Genomic DNA, 26,885 nt, shown 5'->3' with positions numbered 1-26,885 from the left:
TGAGTTACTAGTTTGCCATTTTTCATCTTTTCCTTTCCTTCTCAACTGGATTTATCCAATAGGTAAGCTGTCAATTTAGGGATGGAAAAAGCTTTGCTTTTTTTAATCCTTGAGGTCCCTTCCAACCTGATATTCTGTGATATGATGAGATAAACTGATGCCTGAAATTATTACCATTTAGTGTAGATTTTATATATGTGTGTATCTATATTTTTAATTTTAGATATTTTTATATGCTTTTTTGATTCTTAAATGAGCTTAGAATTATTTAAACAATGATTGATAGTAAATATGTTTCTCCATTAAGGAAAAAATATTTGTATATAACAACCAATGAAACAAAAGCTTTTCTGCCCAGAAGTGTCAGGGGCAATTTGTACCAGATAATGATACACAGTCTTGCTATGTTTAAAGTATCAGGAGAAAAAGGAAGGGAAAAAGGCACATATATTCTTTGTATTCAGTTTTGCATCAGGTACTAAGGCTTAAGTGCAGAAGCTGACTCCTTAATAGTTTTACTTTGTGTAACTATGGAAAGTTTATTTATAGAGAAGCATGGTTTCCAAACTGACCTTAGGACTGATGCGTGTAGTTTCGCTACAGCTGGGCTATTGTTCAGGAGAATCACAAATGAGGCCTCCCAAGAATTACTTGTATGTATGTTCCTGTGTAAATTTTTTTGTATGAGGAAGCCACTGTGCAAATGGTAGCTGTTCAGTAGCACCTGCTTCTGTTGAAGGGACTGTCTTTTATTTCAAGAGCATCAGTACCCATTTCATTCAGCATCATACAAAAGGACTAAAATGAGAATAGCATTCTGAAGGGGCCAGACCAAACCAAAGCTTCCAATTAGGAGATAATGTTGGTAAATTTTAGTTCTTCATATTTTACTTCAAATAACATTTTAGCACACTTAACTTTCAATAAGTTAAATGATTCCTTTTTTATGTGGAAGGTAATTTGTAACACTGAATCACAAAGAAAATGTATTTTAGTTTGAAAAACCATACTGTGTAAAATAGATGTACTGGTGGTGTGACCTACTAACAATTATACTATTTACTTGCTAGAATTAGATCAGAAGCTGAATATTTACCCCCAAATTTGTATTTAGAAACCACTAACAAAAAAGTCTTTTACTCTCTTTACTTGGGAGTGCCCGGCAGTTCTGTGTTGATTGTATTTAACACTAATTCTATATGATAAAACACAATGTTGTATGATGAAATGTACAGATAGCAGTGTAAATATTACCGAGAACAAATGAAGGCTTTGCTGTTGCTAATATTTTGACCGGAAGTTTTGTCTGTACTGGACTAATGTGAGGTAGCACTGATATTTTGTGAAGACTTTTTTTTGAAACATACACGAAGTTTGGGACTGTAGAATTGTTTTCATCATGTGACAGTGAATGAAGAAGATCCTAGATAAAAAAATCCGTTTGGACTTTCTCAGAAGTTAGGATCAGTCTCAGTTGTGTTAGTTTTGTTTTGTTTATTGTATTGTTTTCCTATAAAATATTATGTAAATAATGCTTTCAGAATGATCATGCCATAGAGTGGACTAGATGCACAAATTTTACTGGGATTCTCTGGCTGTAGTACACTTCCATTATGTCTCTTTTAGGACTCCACCGTTAAAAGCTTTATGGTATATTCATAAGGGAAAAAATTAATGAGGGACAGGTCAGATAGATGCAATTTTCCTAGATCTATTTGTTATTCCCAGAGCTTGCTTTCTTTACATGTGCAACAGTTAAAGTTAGTATTTCTTCAGAGCATTGGTGTTATATCAGAGGGGTTCGGATTGAGTAGTTTGGATATTATCTTGGTAAACATTACATAAGAACTGTAATAATTGCAGCTTCAGAGAAGCAAATACACGTAGTCTGTATGTAAATTAAATTATGTTCAGATTAAGAGACAGATGGGAAATAGTTTGAGGTCTGAGATATTTGAAAGTTGCTAGCTTTATTCATTGATTGCTTTGATGTATATGATAATGTATTCCACACAATTCCTATAGAAATCGAGCTCACTTTCAAAATCTGCATATATCTATTCTGAATCCAGGTCAAATGCTCTCATGTGGAGGCTATTCCTTCAGTTTTAGTTCAATTAGCACTGCTTAACCCTTTTGAAATGTCACTAGGACAAGTTAGTCTTCCCCACTGGAGACTTGAGGAGCAAGGATACAAAATAAAAAGCCCTGCTACTTACTCCCTGACTATATTACTTCTACAGATACATGCTCATTATCGGCATTTTTTAGTGCTAAGTGTGAAACTGAGATTGTAGCGGATGATTAAATTAGTATTTTTGTTAAAAAGCTTCAGCAGTAGAATTCAAGGAAGGCTGTTTTCTTTTTTTCTGAAGTATGACAGTATTACTACCATAGTTTTTCCACTTAAGTAAAGTCTAGTTTTGCTGTTTGAGTCATTTTGGGTGTTTGTTAGTATTCCTTCAGTAAACCTTGGGAACTGCATGGTAATTCTAAAAATGTAATAAATTAATGAACCTATTCTGTATTATTTCATTCATAAAAATCTGAATTTGGAAATAAGAACCGATTTTCAGAAAGTGTGGTTGGTGTTGGAGTTGTGGGGAACTTGTACAGCAGTGTTTTGTGTTGAAGACTTGGAAGGAAAAATATTGGAGTGAGAACAGCTGTGTATTGTCTTAATAATCTCTTGTATGTGTTTTTAACAATGTTGTGACTGAGCTTAGTTATAATGTCTTAAATTTTAGGTGGCAACTTACAGAATTCATATATGTATTTGTTAGATCCAAGCTCTCAATTTAAAAATTGAAATATTGAGGAGAAAAGGTGGAAGAGCCAATTCTGACTGTAAAGAAAAGTCAAGGGGAAGTAACTCTCAAAGGCATGCATTGGTTTTTTTCCCCTACATTTGGTGTCTCGGAGGTCCCCATTAGAAAAGAGTAAGGATCACTACTTGTCATACACAGACAAATATATGTTACCCCTATACATATATTCAACAAGTTTGGAATTCCAGACTACTGTGTGATAACTCTGGTAGTAGTTAATACATTCTGTACATACTGTGTGCCTTGTTTTTCTAAGGGAAATAGAGCTTCTGTTTGTAGCAGCTTTATAAAATACAGCAGAGGTAGAAAGGCAGTTTTGTATTCTGAAATGTCTATTTCAGTCTCAGTGATGCAGTGCTCAAATAAACTATAGCACAGTTAACGAGCAGTTGAGGACAGAGACACATGTACTAGGCACACCAGGGAAAGGGATTGTGTACAAAGACTAATTAGCATGAAATATGAATACATTCATGAAGTAGTCTTGATCTATAATGCTCTTATAGAGAGTATTTTTTCTATGAATTTGACAAAAAAGAAATTCAGAAGTTGAACTGAAAAAACAATCTGTTTTGAAGTGAAAAGAAGTGGGTTTTGTTTGTTTTTAAACAAACAAAAATCTGCATCCTGGAATAAAACACGTTCTGTATGAACAGGTAAAAAGATCAGACTGAAAAGAATGCTTTCTGCAATGTCAAAACAGAAAATTAATCCTCAAAAGATAATCTTCTTCAAGTTTTTTTTTTTCTTTTTGCAACTTCACTTTTTGCAAGGGAATTTGAGTTAGATACTAGAAAAATGTATTTAATTTGAAGCTAGTTACTCAGAACATGATTAAATAGCCCATTCAATGGATTTTACAGTAATTTTTTTGTTAAATGAACTGTTAAGATTATCTGTTATGGAAATTTTCCTGAAGCATGGCTTATCTTTCATGTGTAAGAACTTCTATCTAGATATGTTCATAAAATACACTGATGATGAGTTGGAGGTCAATCACTTGTCATTTCTAGGTCTGTGTTGTATAATTCCAGGCAGGATGGTTTTAAAACAATGTATTTTGTCCTCTTAGATGTTACTTGTAGCTCTAACTATGTTTTCTGCTTTCTTGATATTGGTAAAGGAAGCTCTGTACCTAGTTGCTACTAGAAAGCTGAGCACTGTAGTGCCGGCTCTTTAGCTGAAGTAGAGCCACACAATTGGCTGTGAATTTGTGACCCAAGTAAGAGTGGAAGGAAAAAAAAAAAAATTCTGGAGGAAAAGATGGAGAAGAGATCAGCTACTTACCAGCAAAGTTTGTGCTGACTATTAAACAGATTGTGCACCTATATTTTAATATCCTGAAAGCTTCCAGCAGAGTTCCAGGAATAACAGTCTATAGGTTTAAACAAATAAAAACCCACCATGAACAAAGATGTAGTTATGAGCAAAATTTATGGCCTTACTTATAAAATAATTCTATTAAGTCTGTATTAAAGAGATGTTCCCTTCGCATTTCAGCAGAACCATAGCTTGTACATACTACATTAGTTCCTAAATGTACTTTCTCTCAAATTTCTCTTATATGGAATACAGTGTGGGGTGTTTTTTTTTTTTTTTTCTGTAAAAGTGTAAATTGACAAAATGTGGTCTGATTTGTGGCCTAGTTCCAGTTACGTATTGTGCCGCCCTGCAATGATGTCATATTTACAAAAAATGCCCCCTTCTCCATGCTGGCTGGTTTTATGTGCAAAATGCATTTTTCTTCTTTAATTGCTGACAAAAAAACCAAAAAATTCTTTATCTGCTTTTGAGATTTCAACTTTTATCTGATTGATAGTTGTTTCAGCTGTGATGCTATTAGAGACACTTTGAACAGAATATCTGGCATTGCAAGAATTTCTGCCATATGTACATAGAGTAAGGGTAGATCTGTTATCTAAATGAATAAAGGTTCTTTGAAGAAAGATACATTAAAAAGCTATCTAAAGGATTAAAAGTTAACAATCGTGCTATTAAGTTTCTGAATTCACAGAGACATTGAAAATACTGGTACGTAGGCATTAACACAGATAAAAAGCTGATAATTTTGTTGAGTTACTGAATTACCTGTTAATGATCTCTAAAGGATGCAAAGCTGAAATTACAATTTTGTGTTTTCTGTAACTGTTGTGTGTCTTGTGCAGTTATGAGAAACTGAAACGTCATTCTTCCAGATAGTTTTTCTGTTCTGTAAGGTGGGAATGTAATTATTTTACAATAATACTACAGAATAATTTCCCAATGTGAAGCACCAGGTGAATAAGAAATTTATGGCTTAAAGGCATTCTAAAAGCTAAAGTCCACATGGTAAACTGGCTGATTTTTCTTAGTTAATATGAAATTATCTGTAAATTACGTATTCTGAATGGTAGTATGTGTGGAATAAGTTTGGAGGTTTTCCTTTTGACATTTTTTGTTCTTGCATTTAAGACATTTGGATCATTAGCACTGAGATGCTGCCTTCTTAATGAATCATTTCAGCCAAATTTTGCTTATGTTGGTAATATAAAGGTAAGCAGAACATAGGTTACATCTGCTAAATTTCAAATATACTGTGGATTCTGTATGCTTACAATGTGCCAAGGTGAATAGTAAAACTTGACTGTGTTGGTAAAGATGAGAGACTGGTAGCTGTGTGTTCCCAGACTATTTTTGTAAGCTACAATCAAGTGGCTTAATTTAGTACACTGGTAGGTCCCCTAAGACTAATCCTGTAATGTGGAAGTAATTTATCTTTTACCTCTTGAAGGCAGATAATCATTGCACATGTATTCAGTGGGCACCTGGGTGTTTTCAACACACTTAGAGATACTTGGACCCCAAGAAAGCTTTTTCAAGGTAAATCTGTTGAAGGTAGTAATAACATACACAACCATACAGGGTTGTCTTCAGGCTAGTTGAGCCCAGTATTTTGTCTTCAGCAGGTGACTGAGAGCAGATGCTTAGGCAAAAGAGTAAATGTGTGTTAGTTAATATTAAGAGACAGACATTTAAGATATGTGCATAGTCAGAATAAACTGAATAGTGATTCTTCCCAGTTTCCAGCAGTTGACAGTTTTGGTTTTTTCCTAAGCATAAGGCTGTATCTTTATGCATAGTAAAGTCTTCATTGTGTTTTGTTTTCAGTGAACTCATGGTCTTTTAGCATTCATAACCAGTGGCATTGATATTCACTGTGTTTCAAACAAATGTATAGTTTTCCAGTGTTTCAGTCTTGCTGCTTGTTAGTCTTCCTTGTTTGTTGCCTCCTTTTTCTGTCATTGCAAATCTCCTAAAGAACTAGCTTATGTTTACCTTCTCTGTGTTTTCAAAGACCACAGAGGGGAAGACCAAAATTGTATGTGATACACAAAAGGCAAACACTAATACATTATTGAAGGGTCTGGAGCACATATCTTCTGAGGAGCAGCTGAGGGAACTGGGGTTGTTAAGTCTAGAGAAGAGGAAGCTGGGGGGAGACCTCATCTCCCTCTACAACTACCTGAAAGGAGGGTGCAGAGAACTGGGGATGAGCTTCTTTAATGAAGTAACAAGGAATAGGACAAGAGAGCATGGCCTCAAGTTGTGCCAGGGTAGGTGTAGACTGGATATTAGGAAGCATTTCTTTACAGAAAGGGTTGTTAGGTGTTGGAATGGGCTGCCCAGGGAGGTGGTGGAGTCCCCATCCCTGGAGGGGTTTAAGAGTCACGTTGACATAGCGCTGAGGGATCTGGTGTAGTTGGGAACTGTCAGTGTGAGGTTAATGGTTGGACTAGGTGATCTTCAAGATCTTTTCCAACCTTGATGATTCTCTGAGTTATCTAAATAGTATCAGTTGACCTACCACAGTTATTGGGGGTGGGGGGTGAGGAAGGGAACCTCATGGATTTTGTTGTCTTAGTATGGAATCATCAAATGTCTCAATTACTGCTTGTTTTTCAGAGAGTTAAATTAGTATGCCAGAAACGTTTCACTGTCACAGTGTACTGAAACTGTATTGGCATGACCTCAGTTAGAATGATTATTAGTCAGAATGATTGTAATGTGGAAAGATACAGTACGTCTTCCCTGTGACAATGTGTGGTGTGGCAGTTCCTGTTCCAAACAAGTCACTGCCCTCTAACATGTCCAGTTCAAACTGTAAGTAAATCTAATCTAAAGTTTGTAATAGACCATATTCTCATCACTGACATGTAGCAAAAATTTGTGCCCACATATGATTAGGTTGAAAGGTATGCTTGTTAACAGATGACATGCAGCTAGTTAGATTTTTTCGATACCATCCACCACAAGGCCACAATTTCAAACATTTGTTTATGAAAGACTCATTTCTCAATGTTTTATAAATAAGGATAACAGTTGCTATTTGTATTTATCAACTATCAAAGCTGTGTTTACCAGTTAACTTCACAGGGCACTGCTTACTGGTTATAGAAAGTAATGGAACCTATTAATAATAAATATAAATATTTTCATGCATGTTTGTTTAAAACCTTGATGGCAGGGAGATACTTCAAAAATGGAGAGAACACTGGAACATGCATTTGGAAACGTGTATTTTCCTTAGTGTTATATTTAGTCAGGAGCTTTATATGTCAAATATCACAGTGAAAGAGGAAAAGAAATCAATTTAGCTCTTCATTTTTACTAGAATTCTAGTCTGTTCCATTAAGCACCAGTATCTATTTAACTTGACTGTATAAAGGGATTTTTGGATCTTGGGATTTTTTTTTAGCTTCATGATTTCCATAATTCCTTCGGAAAATGTGCTTCCCATAAGTGTCTTTACTGGGAAAGATGTGCCTTTTACAAGCCTAATCAAGAGGAACAGTAGCTGAACTATTCATTTAAAAGATTTTAATTTACTAGACCTGTCATAGTAATAACAGAAAATTAGTTTATTAGAATATTGATAAAATAAGATAGCAGTTTTTGGACATCTTGTTTTACTTTGAATTTGTTTTTTTTGTCTGAGCCTTGGTACTTTTACTTTTGAAAGTTGTATGGATAACAGGTGTATGAGTTAATCTGGAAAATAATTACAGCTATCCTATCTCACAGTTCTGTGGTGATGATGACCTGATATCAGAGGAAAAATATAACTGGGACAGGCGACTGTCTAAATTAGAAATACTATTATAGGCAGCATTTTATTTTTATAGGGAGATGTCTTCTCTGACCTACATAAAAACTTACTATATTACTTTGAAAATGGTTTGACTGATCTCTTTAGTCATTAGCCAAGCACTAATATATAGGCAGCAAAGACACGTAATGTCTCAGTACCCAGCAAAACCCACCAAGGATAAGCATCTCTTTGGAGCAAAAACCAGCATGTTCACATTAAGCGTCGCGGGTGTTGAAGCAGCAGCAAAGGGAGAAATGGGGTGGACAGTCCTGAGGCTTTCTTTCATATAAATATTCATGGATGGAATGTAAGAGAGGAGTTTATGGAAAAGGCTTCCGACGTCTGTTCCAGCTTCTTACAGCATATCGTACAACACAGTTAAGTAGATCCATTGAGGATATTTTCAGTTTAAGCATTATTTGCCTGCTCTTTGATTTCTGTTGTTCAGAAAGAGTACTTTGCATGTACTGTGACTATTTGCATGTGATGAATTTTAATATTTGCTTACCATCTTTCAGCAAAAGCAACATCTTTAGCATTGGCCTTCAGCAGGGTATATAGAAGAGGGCAAAATCAGTTGCGTGTGTGTTGTTCTTTCTTTTTTTAAATAAAGTATTTGTGGCCCAGACATCTACTTGATTTCAAGCTGTTGATAGAAAGCTGAAAGCAACCACAATATGGAGTGGTTAATTAAATACGCTTTAACTCTACAACTTTACTGCACAAGTTCCTGATGCAGATTTTCAAATTGCACTGGAAAAAAATAGACTAGTTACAACCATTTTAGGGCAATTTTAATAGAACAAGAAATACTTCATATAGTCACTAAATGTGTTGGTCAGATATAATAACAGTCAATTGTATTATAAGAACCAATAAGAGGAATATAGATCCCCTGCTGTGTTTTGACAAAACTCATTTGTAAAACTAAGTTATGATTTTATTTTTTTTTCTTCCCTCCATAGACCATAATCTGTTGGGTTGATGTCACTTCCTTCAGTTTGATTACATTAATTAGGCAAAAAACATGAGACTGCAAGAGGTTCCATGTCTTTTTTTTTTTTTCCCCTGTCAGTTATATTTTTTTTTATCTTGAGAGCTCAAACGAAGATCCACTTTCAGATCAATTGCTTGCTTTCTTTGTAATAAAATTATCTACCTTTTTTTTTTTTTTTTTTTTAAAATGCTATACCAGGTATTTATCTCTTCTGATTGCAGAAAGGACAGAGTGACAGCAGGAGTGCTTAATTAATTTTACTTCAGGAATTGATAACTGAGTGATTTTAGGTGAACTGAAAAATGCCAGGTGGTGTTGGGAATAAACATGAGTTCAGGCAGCTGCTGACTTGAAATGACAGGAGGGCGTGGTGAGCTCTGGTCATACTCTTGCATTTATCTTTAGATACTTGGGGAAATGGTTTGTTATTTGTCAAAGTTGCCCATGCCAGTGTGGAGACTATAAGTGAATTTGGATAGTAACCTACTTAAATCTCAGTTTATGCAGTTCATGATTTGCATGACAGACTTGTTCTGCAGGAGAGACGATGTGGTCCAGGAGAGAAATTGTGGCTTCAACTGTGTGAACTGTGGCATCTCCCAGGGTCTCTCCTTTGGGACCTATTGAATATTCTCTAGTCTCATTGGTTTTAGGATTGGGTAGAGAATACCTCCTTGGTCACTGATCCTTTGAGGTTCCACTGTTGTTTTCTGACTTGCTGCCATTGTCAGGGCTCTGCTTGTTCAGGATGCTTCTGGACACATTTGCACTTCTTGATGATCAACAGGTTATTTCCACAGTTTGGCTATCTGTTTCCTTGAACATGCAAAACTTGCCGGAGTTCATTCTGCTCTTTGGAACAAGAGGTTGGTCTTATTTCATATATGCTTTACTCTAAGAAGTGCTAGTTAAGTTCACAGGCTTATGCAAACTAGACCTAACTTGTGCGAACTGCTGCAGTGTTTTATTTGAGTGTGGAAATTAAGTGGTTAGACAAATGGAAAGACTTGTGGTGGTGAGGGAAGCGAATAAGTGCAAATTTGAGACTACATTATGTTTGATTTTCCTTCCTCTCCCTGTTCTTTGACTTTTATTTCCATTCTTGAGTGCCTCTAGAAGTAACACAGAAATAGAAAACTATTAGTAGCTTCCCAATATCATCAATTTAGCTAGGCTTCAAGAAGTTTTATTCAGTTGCAATAGAATTTACTGAATTTTTGCGCTACAAAATGTCTTCTAATCTTTCAGTGGCATTCCTAGCTCCTTATTTCATTTTTCTACCAAGTTGAATCACATGGGGTTTCTTCAGTGAACTTCTCGGTGTAATTAATAGTTCCAGCTGTTCAAACATACTCTTGCATAATACAATTTACATCCCTTGCAACAGTATGAACACTTACTTCTTTTTGTCCTATACTAGCCATAGATCTTCTTCCAGGTAAAGGGAATAATAAAACAATTAATTTCTTTTGTGTATTTGCTTTTGCTGCCAAATACTAGTAAATGCACATGGTAAGCCACTTGCCAGATGGAAATAAGATGAAACTACTTATTCATTTCAGATGACAGTATAAGAGCGTTTGTTCACTGTGAGTACAGACTTGATAGAAATTGGAGATTAAGGTTCAGGTAGGCTAAAGTTCACCTAAATCTCTGCTTTTTCCACGATGTAATTCGATGTGCTCCTTTTTATCTCAGTTTAATTTTCATGGTCATCATATTCATGACTGATAGTTTTTACTGTTAATTCTTTATTAAGATTATTTACTGCTTATTTTAAAAAAAGAGGAGTTTAATATGAACTGGACATTTCAGCTCAAAGTAAAGTGCTTTAACAGCTCCAATACAATTAAATAAAAATGTGTGACTTTTAATGCTATTCAGTAACAAAATTAATGAACAGATGTAGAATGGTAATTTTTAAGAACTATTTATGTTTTGGTTTTTTTTTTTTCCACAGAAGTACAAAAGTACTGATGGTAGAACTTTTTTCTTAATTACGTCTGAGGTATTTGAACATGTTTGTGTATGTTCTTTGCCATGATTATCATCAGTCTTGTTTAATATATTTTAAACTTATATAACATTTAGTTTAGTGTTATTATTTTTTCTTTACACCCTAAATGGGTTTCAAGCAGTGCACTTTCTGTGGGATTAAACCAGTTCCCAGCTGAAGGTATCACTAAAAGTACACACTTAAGCTGCGCATGTGTTGCATAATGTAAGATGAACAGAAAACAATCACTTGCAGCATGTTGCATCAGCTTTTTTCCTCCAACACTGATAAACAAATATGTTTTTACTAACAAAATAGGACTGTAATCTAAATATTTTTTTTAAAAAAGTAGGTTATGTAATGTTGGTGTTTAGATCTGTATTTTCTGGTCTTAGGAAAGACATCTGCATATCCTAAAACTTCTTTTTTCCCTTTTGCTTTATCATATTGACTCTCTTTTCCCTCTCCTGTCTGCTTGAGGGTAAATAGTAAAGAAAGGTGAACTCAACCAAAACATTGTATAGGTGTAACTGATGTGAGATAATTATGCATTAATGGGTGTTTTGTCATTTCAATGACTGTTGTTTGGTTTGTTTGTTTGTTTTTTTTTTTAAATGGTTCCTTCTTTATTTCTTCTTCCCAGCTGAATGGGAAAATAGTTTTAAACAACCAAGAGTATAATTTTCTCCATTTCTTCAAAACAAAAAATCCACACATGTGTGAGCGCTTGTGTGTGTGTGTGTATATATATGTATTCCAGATAAGTCCAAATATGAACCTACATAAATTAGTGTGAAAAGAGATTAACTTTCAAGAAAAAAAACCAGAGACGTAGGGGATTTAAAAATGCTTTGCATCAACACAACAAAAGTGCATTAGCGTTGTCTGTTATCATAGACATGGTCATCTGAAGTACAGGAGGACAACCTGACAGGCCCTTTTGAGTCTGGACTCTGCTGGTACAGATGCTGCTTTCATGTGGTGATGAAATACTTGGGCTTCTGGCCTCTCTTACTGAGAACTTGTGAAGGAGATATTCATCACTTTTGCCAAGAGTATCTGGACAGGCTTAACCACTTATTGGAGGATTCTGCCATCATTCCAGGGCTGTTAATGCAGTGGAGGACTGACATAAACTTGATTAGTGAGTATGTTCTGGGAAGTGGAACAGGTGAGCCATGAATTTGGAAGGCTGAATTTGGATCAAGCCTTATTTAAGGTGGGAAAAAGCTTGTCATGTGTTGTGAAACAAGAGAGGCAAACTTAAGCAGGGTACTTGGAGGAGGATGGCTAGCTCAACAGGGAGTTGGGTAGGAGATGGACTCTGTGGAATAAAGCTTCAGGCTTGAAGAGCTGACCTGTTTCTTTCAGTGTCATTGCTTAACCCATTGTGGTCAGAACAGAAGGAAATTACCCTTCTGCTACCGATTTTTTTCTTCAGATATGACCATCTTTGTTATGGAAATGTGGGTATGACTCTCACTAGCTCTAGGTACTGTCTGTAAGACTTGTGGGTTGGAAAAAAAGCTGATTTTTGAATGAAGATGTAAGCCAGTGCCATTATCAAAGGACTGTAATGAATAATCACAGCACTAAACTCCAAGGTCTGTGTGAAGTAATACAGATGCTTTAGCTTCCAGATTGATTTTTCATCTTGTGTTGTTGAGCTACCCTATGTTGACTGCTATAAAATCCTTTTTTCATCTCTTCCTCTGGTTCTGTGGCATCAAACCAAAAAACATGTCTCATCTTTAAGCAGGCATTTGTGAAGGGAGTACTTGAAAAGGGTTGGGAGTTGGTCAGCAATAGTGTATTGACTCTGAAATGTATTTAATTATTTTTTAAAATTCTGTAATCCATGGTCCTGTCACAGTTGAGTCACTGCTAAAATGGACTGTGATCAGAAGGAGAGAGTGCAACTAACAGAAGAGGGAAGAGCATGCCTTTTGATTGCTCTCTGATGCTTAATGTGATTTTAAGCATGGGTCAAACTGTGTTGGAGAAATTCTAGTAATTTAATGTCTCTTTCTGCCTGTGAGTCTTAGGTTGGTAAGATTGGTGTTGATGCTAAATTGTGACTTTGGTGCAGTCGCATAAGCATCAGCTTCTAGTATTTCTTCACGGTTTTTGTGAACCGTCATAAAGCTACCTTAGTTTTTCAAGTCTCATACTTTAAAAGGTAAGAATCTTTGGAAAGAACATCTTCTCTGGTCTTTTCCAAATGGAAAAGTTTTGATCTAACCTAGACATTAAATATTCGTAAAACGGATAATAATTTAAGTGGTGGTGTTACAGCCCTTCAGGCCTAAGCAGCTAAGAGTAGATATGGTTTGTTATAAAACTTTTGGAGGTTTGGTCTTCTGTGTTCCAAATGTGTTTACTGTTTTCACAACCTCTAAGAGGGCTGCAATCTGGAAACACGTCGGGAGGGAGAATAATGAGAACTGGTTCTTTGCCCTCTACGGGCAGAGTTACTGTTGTGAATTCTGACTCAGTCCATCCTCTGCGTGTCTCTTTCTTTAAAATATTGTATGCTTAAAAACTAAAGCCCCCAAACCACTTTTTCTTTTTTGATACTGTAGTAGCTGAGTAACTTGATACATGTTTTGAGTTGGGCTCAGGTAACACCTTTGCCCTTGAACTCTTGCTCACAATGGTGTTTCACTTGCTGTGTCTGATCAGGTGTATGTGAATTACCACTGCAGGAAAAAAGTTACCTTTGTGTGGGGTGACATTTGGTAACAAAAACATTTATGGTTGTCTTGTTTTCTTCTAATACTTAATAATTTTGTTACCTCTGCAGTTTTGCAAGCCACAGGACTGAAATGATGACACACTGAAATGTGTGTGTATTGTTTTAGCTGGTTATAGAACAGGTTTGTCTTCAGTGTTAACAACTACTGTGACAAGTATAGTACTCTCTGAGTGCATTGTGAGGCTGTGTGGTGTTCAGCTTTAAAGACCCAATCTTAAGTGGAAATCCAGAGGTTTTAATTCTTGAACAGATGAAGTTTGGAATAGGTCACTCATCTCATGAATAATTTATCTCAGCTGTCTCAACAGACACAAACCTAGGCTTTTAAATAGCTTCTGCTCATATAACAGAACTCGTAATGTTTATTGCCTTCTCATGGGACAGCTAATTTTTAACTCTTGGGGGTTTTTTGCTTGTTTTGTGAGACCTTGTTTTATTTCCTTCTTTAATTGAGAACAATTAGCGATAAGGGTGTGATTATTTCATGTAGTGTCACTTCAGGATTTTAAACGGTAGCTCATTATAGTTAAAGGGTCAGTGCTGGTGAGAATTTTGAGTATTATCTCTGTATTATCAAGTTGCCGTGTAGCTCTGTCCTGTTACAAATACTAATTAAGCTGGTCATATGATGTAGTTAGGCTTGCAGAATAACGGCAGGGCAGGGGGGCAGGAGCAAGTATTGCGTTGTTGTTGAATCGTCATATCTGTTTAGCTTTTCCTACTTTGGACTTCTTAGAGGTAGCTGGGGATGAGGGAGCTGTCCTGTACTAGCTTAGTTGACACTGGTATGAAAATGCCCAAGGTAAACTAATTATTTAAGTGGTATAAACCCAGTAGAATTATTTTATGACAGATGTTTTCATAGTGGTAATGTGTGTAAGGAGAAGAATAACTGTTTGCTTTGTCCTATTTTTTTTTGGTGTTATTTGGTTCTATTTGGTTTTGGTGTTATTCTTCACACTAAAAATTAATGTTTTCATAGGAGATATTTGTAATGAAACCCATGCTGATGAAATCAGTACAGCAAAAGACAGTGCTCAGAGAAGAAAAGCATATTTACTCTGCTTAAAAAGTCCTCTTAATTTGTCTTTCAAGTTTTTCGGTTACTTTTGAATCACTAAATTCATTGAATGACTTCATTAATTTTAGTTAATGTTAAACACATTCAGTTTCTATTCCCTTCAGTGCCAAATATTGTGTGGTATTTGAAGGGAAATAAATCCTTGATAGTGGGTTTACTTAAGAAGTTTCTGTGAAAAATAAGTATATTAAATTATGAAAAAAATCAGCATATATTTTAAATATTTCAATACCATGTTACTTTCTACATAATTTTAAGTACTGAATATAAGGCTATTCTTGCTAGTTAAAAATAAATAAATTTAAAATGTATGGTATTTTTGTATTTGGTTTTGCTCTTTACCAGTAACAACCTAAATAATTAGTAAAAACCAACCTTTGTGTAGTGTAATAGATCTCAAATTATTATCTTATTGGTTTGGGATGAAGAACTTCAAATGGTATTCGAGTTAATAATATTTCAACAGAGGGCACTCACGTGCTTTGAGGTAACACAAAATCACTGTATTTTTAAAAGTGCTTGGAATAAACTGGAGCTGAAGATAAATTCTGTGGGTTAAAATGTATAAATATAATTTGTCAGTGCCTCAGAAAATTGGTCATTGTCATATTAACATTTTCATTTCATGTTCCTCCTAACTTTGTAGATTTGCTTTGTTTCTTTGGATATTTTACAGTACATTAAGGCAGTGCATTCATTTTGCCTTGAACTGATTCTAATAGCATTATTATGGCTTTCTAGCTGAGTTGCTATTAGTTTGTTAAGATTGAATAGTTGTAATAGTGAATCAGAATTTAATACATACATTCTTTTCAGCTAAAAAGGCAGTAGAAGAATCAGAAGAGAAGAAAACAGTTCAGTCAAAGAAAAAGATTAAAGAATTAAGAATTTTGGATGGAAAAAGCGCACAAAATTTGTGTAAGTAATGTGAAACGCATTAGGTGAATCCCTAATTAGCATGTACACACACAACTGTTTTAAAATGTTCTTTTTGGTTTACATGTGCAATATTTTTTTTCTAAAAGGTGCCTAATGTGAACATGAGTGTTAAGTTCAGAAGTGTTTTACATACATATGATTTGAATTCAATATACAACTAGAAAACTTAAACTTAAGTAACATGAAGAAATAGTGTAGACTTAAATGTTAATGAACTGTTTTTTTTAGTAAGGAAAAGTTGATTCTTTCATTAATTGTTTTAGACTGGAAGTATAATTAAATGATAATCACTTGTTCAGGGAAGGCACAGTGGTGGTAGATTTTGTGGATTGGGCTTGACAGGCCATTCCTAATGGTTCTTTCTGGTTAAAGCAATGGAGAAATAGAGTTTGATGGGGTGGTTAGACTTCTAAAGAGAAAAATATTGCAAAATAAGATAAGTTAGGTGCAAATACTACTATTATAAATTGTAAGGAAAACAGCCCCACCTCTTGTTTTGAATTTGTTTCCTTTAATTATGGAGGGAATTCAATCATTAGGAGTTGTAGATTCTTTTATTTGAATTAGAAATACCATAAAGTGTCACTAGTCCAACTATGCCTAGCTCAAATGAAGTGTGTAAAACCAAATCTGTGCATTGTTTATAACCACCTCCATGAGTACATTTTTTTAAGCAGAAAATGAGCTGTAACAGAAGTGATATAAAACTTCAAGTTATGAAAATATGGGTGCAGGTAAATCAGCCGTAGTAGTTAGCTCGTGAATATACAGCACTTAATAAAGTGGTATGGTAATCCATCTGTATTAGGAGTGCTTTGTAGTTTATTGAACTACCGTTCAGATGTTATAACATCCTGAGATCAAATCGCTTTGAGAACTCCATCTTCGAAGGGTATACAGTATACATTGTCCATATTGTATAAGTTTAGTTACCCTAAAAAGTGGTAGAGTTAGGGTATTTTTTTTTTTTGGCTTTGCACAGATCCTCATTACCTTTCTGACATGGAATTTTTTCTAGAATGTCATGTAAATATTCAGCCAATTATAAATGCAGTACAGCTATTCATACATGGTTATGAAAGCAAAAAATAATAGATTAAGTCTTCTAGTCGCTATATAAGTCTGTTTAAGTATTAATGCAGATGATTCCATTCATAAAAATAGAACTTTATTGCTAGAGATAAGTACACTGTTAGGGAGCAACTGAGGCTGATTGAGCAGTTAAAAGTGTTGTCACACAGTTTCATTTCGCAGAGATTAAATTCATTATAATTCAAACTACAATAATGTGCCTCATCTAACATTTGTTTTATATAGAAAACTTCTTAATGGTAAATTGGATTCTTATTTATTCAATTGTGAATTGTGAAGTCTTAATTAGATCAGGATATGATTTTTCAGTTCCTAAAAATTGTTTACCTTATATCAGTATTTTTGATTCTAATTGTTTATTACTGAATTTCAGCAATATTTTTGGGTTCTTTCCGTTTGCCTTATGAAGAAATAAAAAGTATAATTTTAGAAGTTGATGAAGAGAAGTTGAGTGAATCCTTGATTCAGGTATGTGAAAATATCTCTGGTTTTGTTCATAGCTTGTTTTCCATGTAAAAATGCTGTAAAGGTATAAGAATTCAACAGTAAGAATAGTGTAGAGTTTACTGGATATCACCTACAAATGTATTAGTTGTGTTGGCTGTTTTTATTTCACTTTTACTTTTGAATATGGTCACATATAGCAGTAAAACTGTCTTTAAAAGGCACTGTTAACAAAAGTGCTTTTGAATCTCTCACTTTATGAAGCTTCCCTTTCAAAAGGAAATCTCTGATAATTCTAGTTTTTCAGTTTCGAAGACAAGCATTAACCAGATTTATGCTGGTGGATAATGAGGTTTCGTCAGGCTTCTTGTGGAAACAACTCTGTTTGTCACTAGTGATAGATGAAACTACCTGAATGTTTCAGGATACTGCTACAATCTAAAAAACATCTGTAAATTAAACCTGCTCTCAAGCTGTTTCGGTCTTATTTCAAGCCCCAAATCTCTCAGCTGGAGAGAAGAAAATAGGGAATACAGCTTCTTTACATCACTCTCCGATTTCCTCACAGCAGGAGAAGAGCAAGTGTGTACACTGCTGCTCGTGATCTCTGGGGAGTGTCGGAGTGCAACAGAGGAACATGTAAACCTAAAATGGTGTACAGATGTAGCACGCCAGTGATACTGGTGTTGAACTGGTTAATTTTGATATCATACACAGATTCAGATTTTAGCTAACATACTGGGCCTCAATTTATCCTTTTGTCCTTCCCTGTCTCCTGCTTGCACCCCTGTCCCATTCCCCCTCAACGCTTGCTGAGTTAATATCTTCTTTCTTTCTTGGACCTGGAAAATGGTTATTCCAGGGATGCTGGGCTAAACTGAGTTGCCTGGTCTTTTCATAGTTATGTAATTGATATGTCTTCAAATTTGAACATGAATGTTTTTTAATAAACTTACTATATTGCAAAACATGCAGTGTAAATGGAATTAAATTTATCAAATTGAATTTGTTTGTCCTTTACCTGCAGTTTTTCTTCTGTCACCAAGACAGTCCTACATGTCTGGAGTTTTGTTTTCTTGAGGCTCTAAAGAAAGGGCTGCTGTTCTCTGAGACCTCAAACTACTGGTCTCAACTGTTTTGTTTTCTTAGACTGTCATATCCTGATACTTAGCCTACCTAAACTAATGTGTTTGGAAATACATATTCAGTATCTGAAATTTTCATTCATATTTTGTTTAGGAAATCCTTGATTTTTAAAAAAAAAAAAAAAATTTATGATTCCTACAGCATACTGTTTTTGGAAGTTCCTGTTTGATGAGAAACTATTTCCAGTCTGACTTTATTTGCTGAGTTGCACTATGATGTCCTGTTTCAGGGCATGTTGGCCTGAAATTGATTAGCATTTCTAATATGTATTTACATTGCTAAAAATACTATCTTTGACCATTGAGTATATCTTCTTACAAAAACCTTATGCACATGATACATAGTATTTGGAAATAAATATTAAGTCCTAAGTTAATGTTTACTGATCAGGGATATCAGATCACTTAACTGAGAAGCCTACAGGATTAGTAAAATCAAAAATCAGCAGGGAGGGAAAAAACCCCACCTTGAATACCTCAAATGCAGAATAATGTCATATTTGTATAGTTATCTCTGCAACAAATGTAGAGATATCTTGAGACCTAGGTGATTAGAAATAGAATGTAATATATTTTGCTGAAGTATAAGGTCACGATCTTACCTGTTAACTGTAAAATGCTGGAAGCTACTGTTGTACTGGTTGCTTCTTAGTTGAAAATGATTGAGTAGAAGTAATACCGAGTTGGTGCTCAACAGGTCAAGTGTAGTTACCACTGTAGTGTAGCTGTATGTGGAGCAGCTAAGCCCTTGCCCAGTCCCAACCACTTGTCCTGGCCTACTTGTCAGGGTAGGGGTGGGGCGCAGATTGCCCACCCCTGGCCTACTTGAAGGGGAAGAAAGAGAGCAGGCCTTCAAGCTGCACAAGTAGTAGCTAAAATATTGGTGTGTTATCAACACTGGTTTGTCCACAAGTCAAAACAGCACCATATGGGCTGCTACAAAGAAAATTAACTTCATCCCAGCCAGACCCAGTGCACCATAAAAAAGGCATATGTGACTGCAAGGTGTATCAGGTCAAGTATTTCCAGTAGAGAGGATAATTATTGTTCTTTTGAATAATGCACTTGTAAGACCTTATCTGAAATACTCGCTACATGTAAGAAAAATGAATTTAAAATGGAGAAGCTGAACTGAAAAACTACTTAAGATGATTGAGAGATGGAGAAGCAGTTTACTGAAGGACGCTAGAAAAGATTTGCTTGATTAGATTAGAAATATAAATATCTGAGAGGGCATATGACTACATTATAACTATATGGGGAGAAGAATGATGTGCATAAGCATTGGGGAGAAAAATGAAGTTGCATAAGTAAATGCAATGTTAACACCGGAATAAATGTATATGAATTCATCATGAATGCAACTGTCTAGAGACTCAGCTGCATATAATCTTCAAAAAACTGAGGCTTTGGAGACTGGCCCATTTTGAAGGGAGTGGTGTGGTGGTGTTGCTTCTCATAGCAGAGAGATTTAGCCAATAACCCAGAAGAGATTCCTTCTGCATTTCTAAAGATATTCCTACAAATGTACTGGGGTAAATGGGCTGTATCATCTATTTCATGTTCAGTCTCTTCTGGTCTATTTTTATTCTAATCTTCTGAGTGAGTTATTAACTAATTTGCCAGTTTAACAGTTTTCAATACTACTGATTGGAAAAATTTTACAAAGCAAACCTTGCTTTCTTTCATGCTTAGCAAAACTTGTACTTTGTAAAAATGCACATGTAGAAACTGCTTTGTTCTAAGTATCAAAGTGGTGAAAGCTAAATGGGTATAGTATAATTGAGCATATAGAAAAGTGCTTTTCCAGTTATGCTTCTCAAGTCCTTGTTTCTTGCTGCTTTTCAAACTGATGTGGTAATACTTATTAAAATTAATTGGATTAATCAGTTTGAGTACATGGTAGACTATATACTGTTGTAACTCTTCCTTGAGGAAAACACTCTAGGAAAAAATACTCTCAATTCCCAGTGTGTCTTTGAGAGACTAAGTTCTTGTAAGCATACAGTTGTCAAACACTATGTTTAGCAGAATTCAGGACATTGTGACAGTGAGTAGTGAGTGATAGTTTCAGCCTCTTAATATCAGCCTTACATGTCTGCTTATTTTTATGTTCATGTAAACCATTTTTATTTACCCGATATTTATTTAAACCCTCATCATCATGAATACATTATGAAACTGTTTCCTACAGTACTGACAAGGATTTGAGTGATCACTGAATGCTTTAGTTTCATTTTCAGTTATTCAATACAATTAATGAAAGTTAACATATTTAAACATACATACATATATATATATATAGGGAGCTGCAGTACTATTAGAGCCTAACTCTCCTTAGAAGCTAAGGGTAAAATGAGTTGATCTGTTAGTGCTAGACCATAAAGGGGTGTGGATAAGGGAAAAGAAATGATCAAGCATGCTAACAGAATTTAGTTATGTAGTTTTAATAGTAGGTACTTGTATTTCTACATTGATGGAAAAAATAATGTTTTACAGTAAGTTTATTAATGTGTAATGAAATATATGTTTCTGACAAGTACTGTGAAATTTTTGATGACAGCATTTGGTAGTCTACCTAATGAAAATAGGTTTAAAAAAAAAAAAAAAAGTTCTTGTCTTTGATCTTTACCAGTCAATCAAATGAGTAAGAATGTTTTACAGATCCTTAATTTTTTTTTGAAGTAGAAATCTGTGGGACATGGGTTTGGGTTAATAGGAACAGAAACATGCTTAAGTTTAAGCATGAGGCTATAGCTTAATTTTACGCCGTCAAGGTGAATCTGTGAATCTCTGTCAAGTATATTGAACTCTGTTGAGACACCCAGTAGCTCCTCAGTGTAAATGTAAAACTATTTCTGTAACAGGGATGGTTTTTATGAGACTGCTTGTCATCTTTATTTTTCCTTATTAAGATGGGTGGATGTTTGATTCTTTCAGCTTGGAGAATTATGTTAGCTATCACTTGCAAATTCAACAAATTAGACTGATGCCTTTCTGAAAGTTGTACTTTAATGTGTACTTCATCAAGCCTGGCAGAGTGATCAGTAATCAAATTCTCCTAATGAATAAGAATATTGCAAGAGTGGTGGCAAGATTGGTATGTTCTAAAAATGAGACATCTGTACCTCTAATAGTACAGGTTTTCTCCAATTAAGTTGTTTTATATCTGGAAAAAATAAGCTTCTATAGTGCTGGTTGCTTTTCTGATTTTGAATGGCACATAACTTTTTTTTTTCACATCGAAGTCTTTTTGTGACTAAAAGGCTCAGTTGTCTGATAGTGTCTGTGTGCATGTTTCTCCTATTTTAATCATATCTTATGGGAACACATGGCAATGCACCTTTTCTGATGGGAGGGGAGGAGAACTTATGTGCTAATAACCTAACCAAGTTAAAGGCACATGTTCTGAAATACTTTACTTTTATGACTAGCGTTGCAGAAAGTATCAAAAGATTTAATTTTTTTTACCTATAACACATTACCTATCTTCACTAAAATCTGTGTTGTTAATAAAATCCTACAGAACTGCAATTCCCTAGAGGTTTACTTGCAATAAAATGTCTAAACCTGATGGTTATTCTACCATTTCCTTATTCAAGTTTCAGAGGGTGGCTTCATAAAATAGTAGCTTCTTGTGGAAGAACATGAACTTACCCCTTTTCTCTTGAATACCTCAGGATCCTCTGTGTCAATGTAGAAGAAAAAAATGATTTCTGTGTGAAGGCGGTCTTGTTTGTAGTTATTTGGTACAGGAATCATTGCACTGTGGAGTTGGGTGAATCTTATGCTGATTTTTTAAAAAGTTATTTGTAAGAAAAGCGCACTACTTCTTTGGCCCTTCTATGCATATTAAGTTTTAGCATATCTGTATTTCGAGATGTTAATATCATGCAATCGATCATACAGCTTTCTTGGTGGACATGGCTAAAATTTAAAGCAAGTTCTACTTTTTGCTGAGTTCCAGTATGTTTGCCATCCAGAAGATCGGTACAATTTTGAGATGTTGATCTTTTTTTGTGAAAGGTTTTTTTTAAGTGAACTTTGTGCATGGCTATTTTGAATGTCTAAATATTTTTTTTTTTTGTTAGGTAGTTATGTCTTGCTTTACACAGATCAGTTATTTCTTGATTAATATTTAATGAGCAAGATACAATCATGAGGGCAAAAAAGGATTGTTGATGAAGCATAATTCTTCAGGGTCTGACAGAATGAAGAAGTTTTGTCTAACTTTTTTTAATACTGAGAAGGCATTCTTCAAATTAGAGACTGTAAAGAGGTGCTGATGTGTGTATTAAATAATTAGTGGTTTGATTTGATGTTATAGTATTAAATCTGCATAAATAAAATAAGCTTCCCATAATTCTCATGCATTTCCATGTTGTTGTGTTTTAAGTGTGCTATTTTAATATCTCAGCTAGTTTAATATAATGCCTTGTTTGTTTTAGAATCTAGTGAAGAATCTTCCTGAGCAGAAAGAACTCAATGCCTTAGCCGAATTAAAGGACGAATATAATGATCTTGCTGAGCCAGAACAATTTGGAGTTGTGGTATGTATTAGTTCAATAATTAGCTGGAGAGTTCTATTTTGTCAAATAGATTAAAAAGAAAAATTTTAGGTGTAAATTACTTTGGTTAGTGTTTTTGCAAGTCCTGCAGTAGGAAAAAGTTACCATCTATTCATTGATGAGTAATAATCTAAAGGTCTTTGTAAATAAATATTAGGTATTTTTCTGGAAGGAATTATGGTATGCAATTAAGAGCAACAGGCACTTCTGTGCCAGACCAAGTCTTTTGTCTGACTCTCTTGTATGCTTTTTAAGCAGTTATGGAGAACGCTAGGTTCAAGTAATTACATTTCTAAGGGTTCATAAAAGACCCAGTAACTCAGTGGCATTGACAACTTTGGTAATTTTATTCTGTTGTATCAAAAACTGTAAACAGCTGAAAGAATTAATATGCTCATAATATGTCACATTTTACCCATTAGTTTAAAAAAACTCCATATATAAACACTTTTTTTATGTGTATATACACATGTATGTATGTATGCGTATACATCTAAAATGTAAATGTATATATACAAGCCCATGGAAACTTGCAAAACTGCTCGAGAAGAACTGTGGATTCATGGTAGAACTGAAATTGTAGATTGTATTCTGTTGCTTTTAATAGGGTTCGATACATACATCTATTCCAAAAGTAGGGATATTGAGTGTTACAGTGGCTATAACCTATCTCCGAAGGAAATTGTAAGATGTGCATAAGTTACCCTAAGAGATGCTGGTAGTTGATGGTATGATACTGAGTACTAAGATAGGACATGGATGATTTTTTCTGCTTCAGGTTTTCCAAAGACCTGATAAATCCTTAGGCAAGTTAGTTCCTGTTTTCACTTCACTATGTTAGTCCAAGAGATTATAATGATGATAGTCTCTGTAATGTGTTTAGAATTTATCCCTAACTCTACAGGAGCTAGGTATGCTTTTGCTGGATTTTTATGGTGTTATGTACATTAAAATGTATTAAAACAGAAATAGAGGTCTCTTAAAAGGAAAGACAGAAACTGGATTTGTACTGAAATGCTCTGATTTGAGCATAATTTGGCTTCAGAAGTGCCTTTTGAGTGACTGGTTGGGGGGCAGTAGCAGAACATAATTTGACCCAATGAAATTTTTATGGAGGATTTAGAAAACTAAAGATAACAATGACTTCTTTTGGAAAAACTTTAGGCTATTGATTTTGTTTTTTTAATAAATAGTATAAAGTTCCAAAAATGCTTCATTTCAAAACAACCATGAGGAATTTTAGAAGTGGGATATATCGTTTGGTCTTATTGCAAGGTTTGCACTAGCAAAACATTACCATCTATTTATTGATTGGTAACAATCTAAAAATCCCTATAAATACTTGGTGCTTTTCTTGAAGGAATTATGACTTAGAATATATAAAAAATATAATATTTTTAGATATAATATAACTTATCCATATACATGGATATGTTATATACACATATGTGGATATATACATGTATATATTACATGCATATATTCTATATTATATACATACATATATATGTGTATGTATATAAAAAAATCTGTTGCATTAGAGGAATACTTTGTTCCATTTTGGTCACGTAGCACACACTTTCAGAGTGACTAAAGCAATGTGATGAGATAACAGTAGTACTTCCAGCCCTACAACAAGATGGGCTTTTGATCCCTGGGAAGGAAGGCCAGAAGAATTGCCCTGTCTACTCTCCGTTTCCTGCCTATTTTTGAAACGGTAATGAGCAAAGGATGCCAGGGAGTGGCTGATGAACCAAATGAGTATTTCCTTATTTTCCTCCTACATAAATAATGCCAAACAAAGTGGGAAATTACTTGGGTTTTTTGCAAGGAGAATATCTGAAATTCTCTCAAGGGAAAACAGAATGGAAGTGAACAAGGTGGAGGCATTAGGACAAATGAAGACTGATGTCAATGAGGTCTATTCAGTTAACTATTTAAAATAAGCAAAGAAATTTAGAAAATTGCACATAATGACCTTGATTTAAAAGACTCTGTAGGCATTCCTTCATTTGACTGCTCTGAGCTCATTATGTTTCACTCATGATGTTTATAATTTAGATCCTTTCCCAACTTAATCCCTTCTTCTGGCACACATTTCTATAAACATCATACCTACCTTGTCTCTTTTGCTTCAGCCTTTCTCCCCTATTTGATTTTACTGCATTTTTCTTCATAGCTTTTATATAAAGATATTTCTGGTCAACAATGTTTTCCTTATATACAGTCAGAATCTCATGAGTGCCATCTTGCATTTTGCTTCTTGTCATATCAGTGTGCACATTCAAGAATCCTCTGGTTCCATTGTCTCTTACCTTACTGTAGGTAGAAACATAACAGAGTCAAGGGCAGCTATTCAGAAAAGAACAGGTCTTATGGATTAACACTGGTAGGCAGGTAAGCACCGCACAGGTGCTTACTCACTTCTCTCTCCCATCCCCAGTGGGAAAGAAAGAGTCGACGTGAGAAAACTCATGGGTTGAGAGAAAAATCATTTAAGAAGTGAAGGAGAAGTGGAAGAAGGTGAGAAAACTAAGGCAAAGAAATAAAACTAAGTCAATCACTCGCCATCTCCCAGTGTAGACTGATGTAGAGAGATCCTGAGGAAAAGATGGTAAACTCATTGAAGCCCCCTCTTCCACATTTTATTACTGAGCATGATATTATATAGCATGGGATAGGTCTCTGGTTAGTGTGGGTCATTTGGTTGGATGCGTCCCATCCCAGCCTCTTGCACACCCCCAGTTTATTCCCCGGGTTGTGCGAGGTTTGTGAAAAGTGGGAAAGCCCTTGACACTGTGCAAACGTTGCAGAGCAGTAGCTAAAGCATTAGGGTGTTAACAGCAGCGTTTTGGTCACGAGTCTAAAACACAGCACTACACAGGCTGCTACGAAGAACAATTTACTCCATCCCAGCTGGACCCAGTACAACAGGATTGGTCAAAGTTTATTCCGTTACTGCCAAGGTTTGTGTGCTTTGCCTAGGCTTGCATAGAAGCATAGGGTTCATCAGGATTAGGATAACTATATCTGACCACTTATGCAGAGATGATGTGCTGGCTGGTTTTTTGTAGATAAAATTATTTGCCCAGTTTCACCTCTGTGCTGACTGTATTATAGGAGAAATTCATTAATGTCTGCAACTTCATTAATCACCTAGTCTGAAATTTTGGCAGAGCATAGGGCAGGCAGGATCAGGTTTTGCATTTTTCACTAATTTGGTTGTAGTTGACTAATGACCTTTTCATTTTGTCTATATGTTAATACGCTGCTGGAAATGAAAGACTGAAAATAAATTTAAGGTGTAATTATTATAGATATCAAAAGGCTGACCCAAGACAGTAGAAACATTTTTCATAAAGTAAAGAAAACCTGCAAAATATAAGTCATTCTTTGCCACGTGTTTAGCTTCATCTTGGTTCGATGAGTGTGGATTTGTTAAGTGCAAGAATGTAACTGATACTCTAGTTTAAGTGTTTATATATGAATTGGCTGCACAATGAGTATAAATGACAGTGCAAAAACTTAAGTTTTCTGTCATGAAATGTAAGGTACTGAGATACTACGAAACTTAAGTATGTGAAAACACGAAGAATGTTTTTGTTCTCATAATAGGAAGATTATTTACCTCCAATTCAGAAGACCACAGGTTAGAAGGAATAGTTCTTCTGTTTTGTCTTGATGTAGTGGTAAAACAGAAACATTTAATGAAGTTGTCAATATACAAGTAGCGTGTAGTTAAGTATGTGTAGATAGTAAGTGTTCTTAGTATGCTTTTCACCAGAGTTGGAATTCACATCAGTTTACGTTTTGCTGATAAATGCATGAAATCCACTTGAACTGAGAGGAGTAGCCTTGGGTTTTTGCTGTTATTGCATAGTTCAGTTTTATTGTTTGGTTGTTCGTTTTTTT

At 35.0% G+C, this 26,885-nt stretch overlaps 1 protein-coding gene across 2 annotated transcripts in view; it reads left to right on the top strand.

Moving 5' to 3' along the window:
• The window catches only part of DIAPH2 (diaphanous related formin 2), a 247,805-nt gene that overhangs the window by 68,071 nt on the left and 152,849 nt on the right, over positions 1-26,885 (top strand). For both annotated transcript variants that reach the window (XR_012624543.1, XM_074834780.1), the window contains exons 19-21: positions 15,602-15,703; positions 17,190-17,284; positions 22,854-22,955. Coding sequence is in view for 1 of the 2 variants with exons in the window: in XM_074834780.1 (XP_074690881.1) it covers positions 15,602-15,703; positions 17,190-17,284; positions 22,854-22,955 (299 nt within the window). In the remaining variant the exon portion in view is untranslated. The remainder of the gene's footprint in view (positions 1-15,601; positions 15,704-17,189; positions 17,285-22,853; positions 22,956-26,885) is intronic.

Source organism: Strix aluco, chromosome 10, assembly GCF_031877795.1.
Source record: "Strix aluco isolate bStrAlu1 chromosome 10, bStrAlu1.hap1, whole genome shotgun sequence".
In the NCBI taxonomy this organism is placed as follows: domain Eukaryota; kingdom Metazoa; phylum Chordata; class Aves; order Strigiformes; family Strigidae; genus Strix; species Strix aluco.
This window is presented reverse-complemented; position numbering and strand designations above follow the sequence as displayed.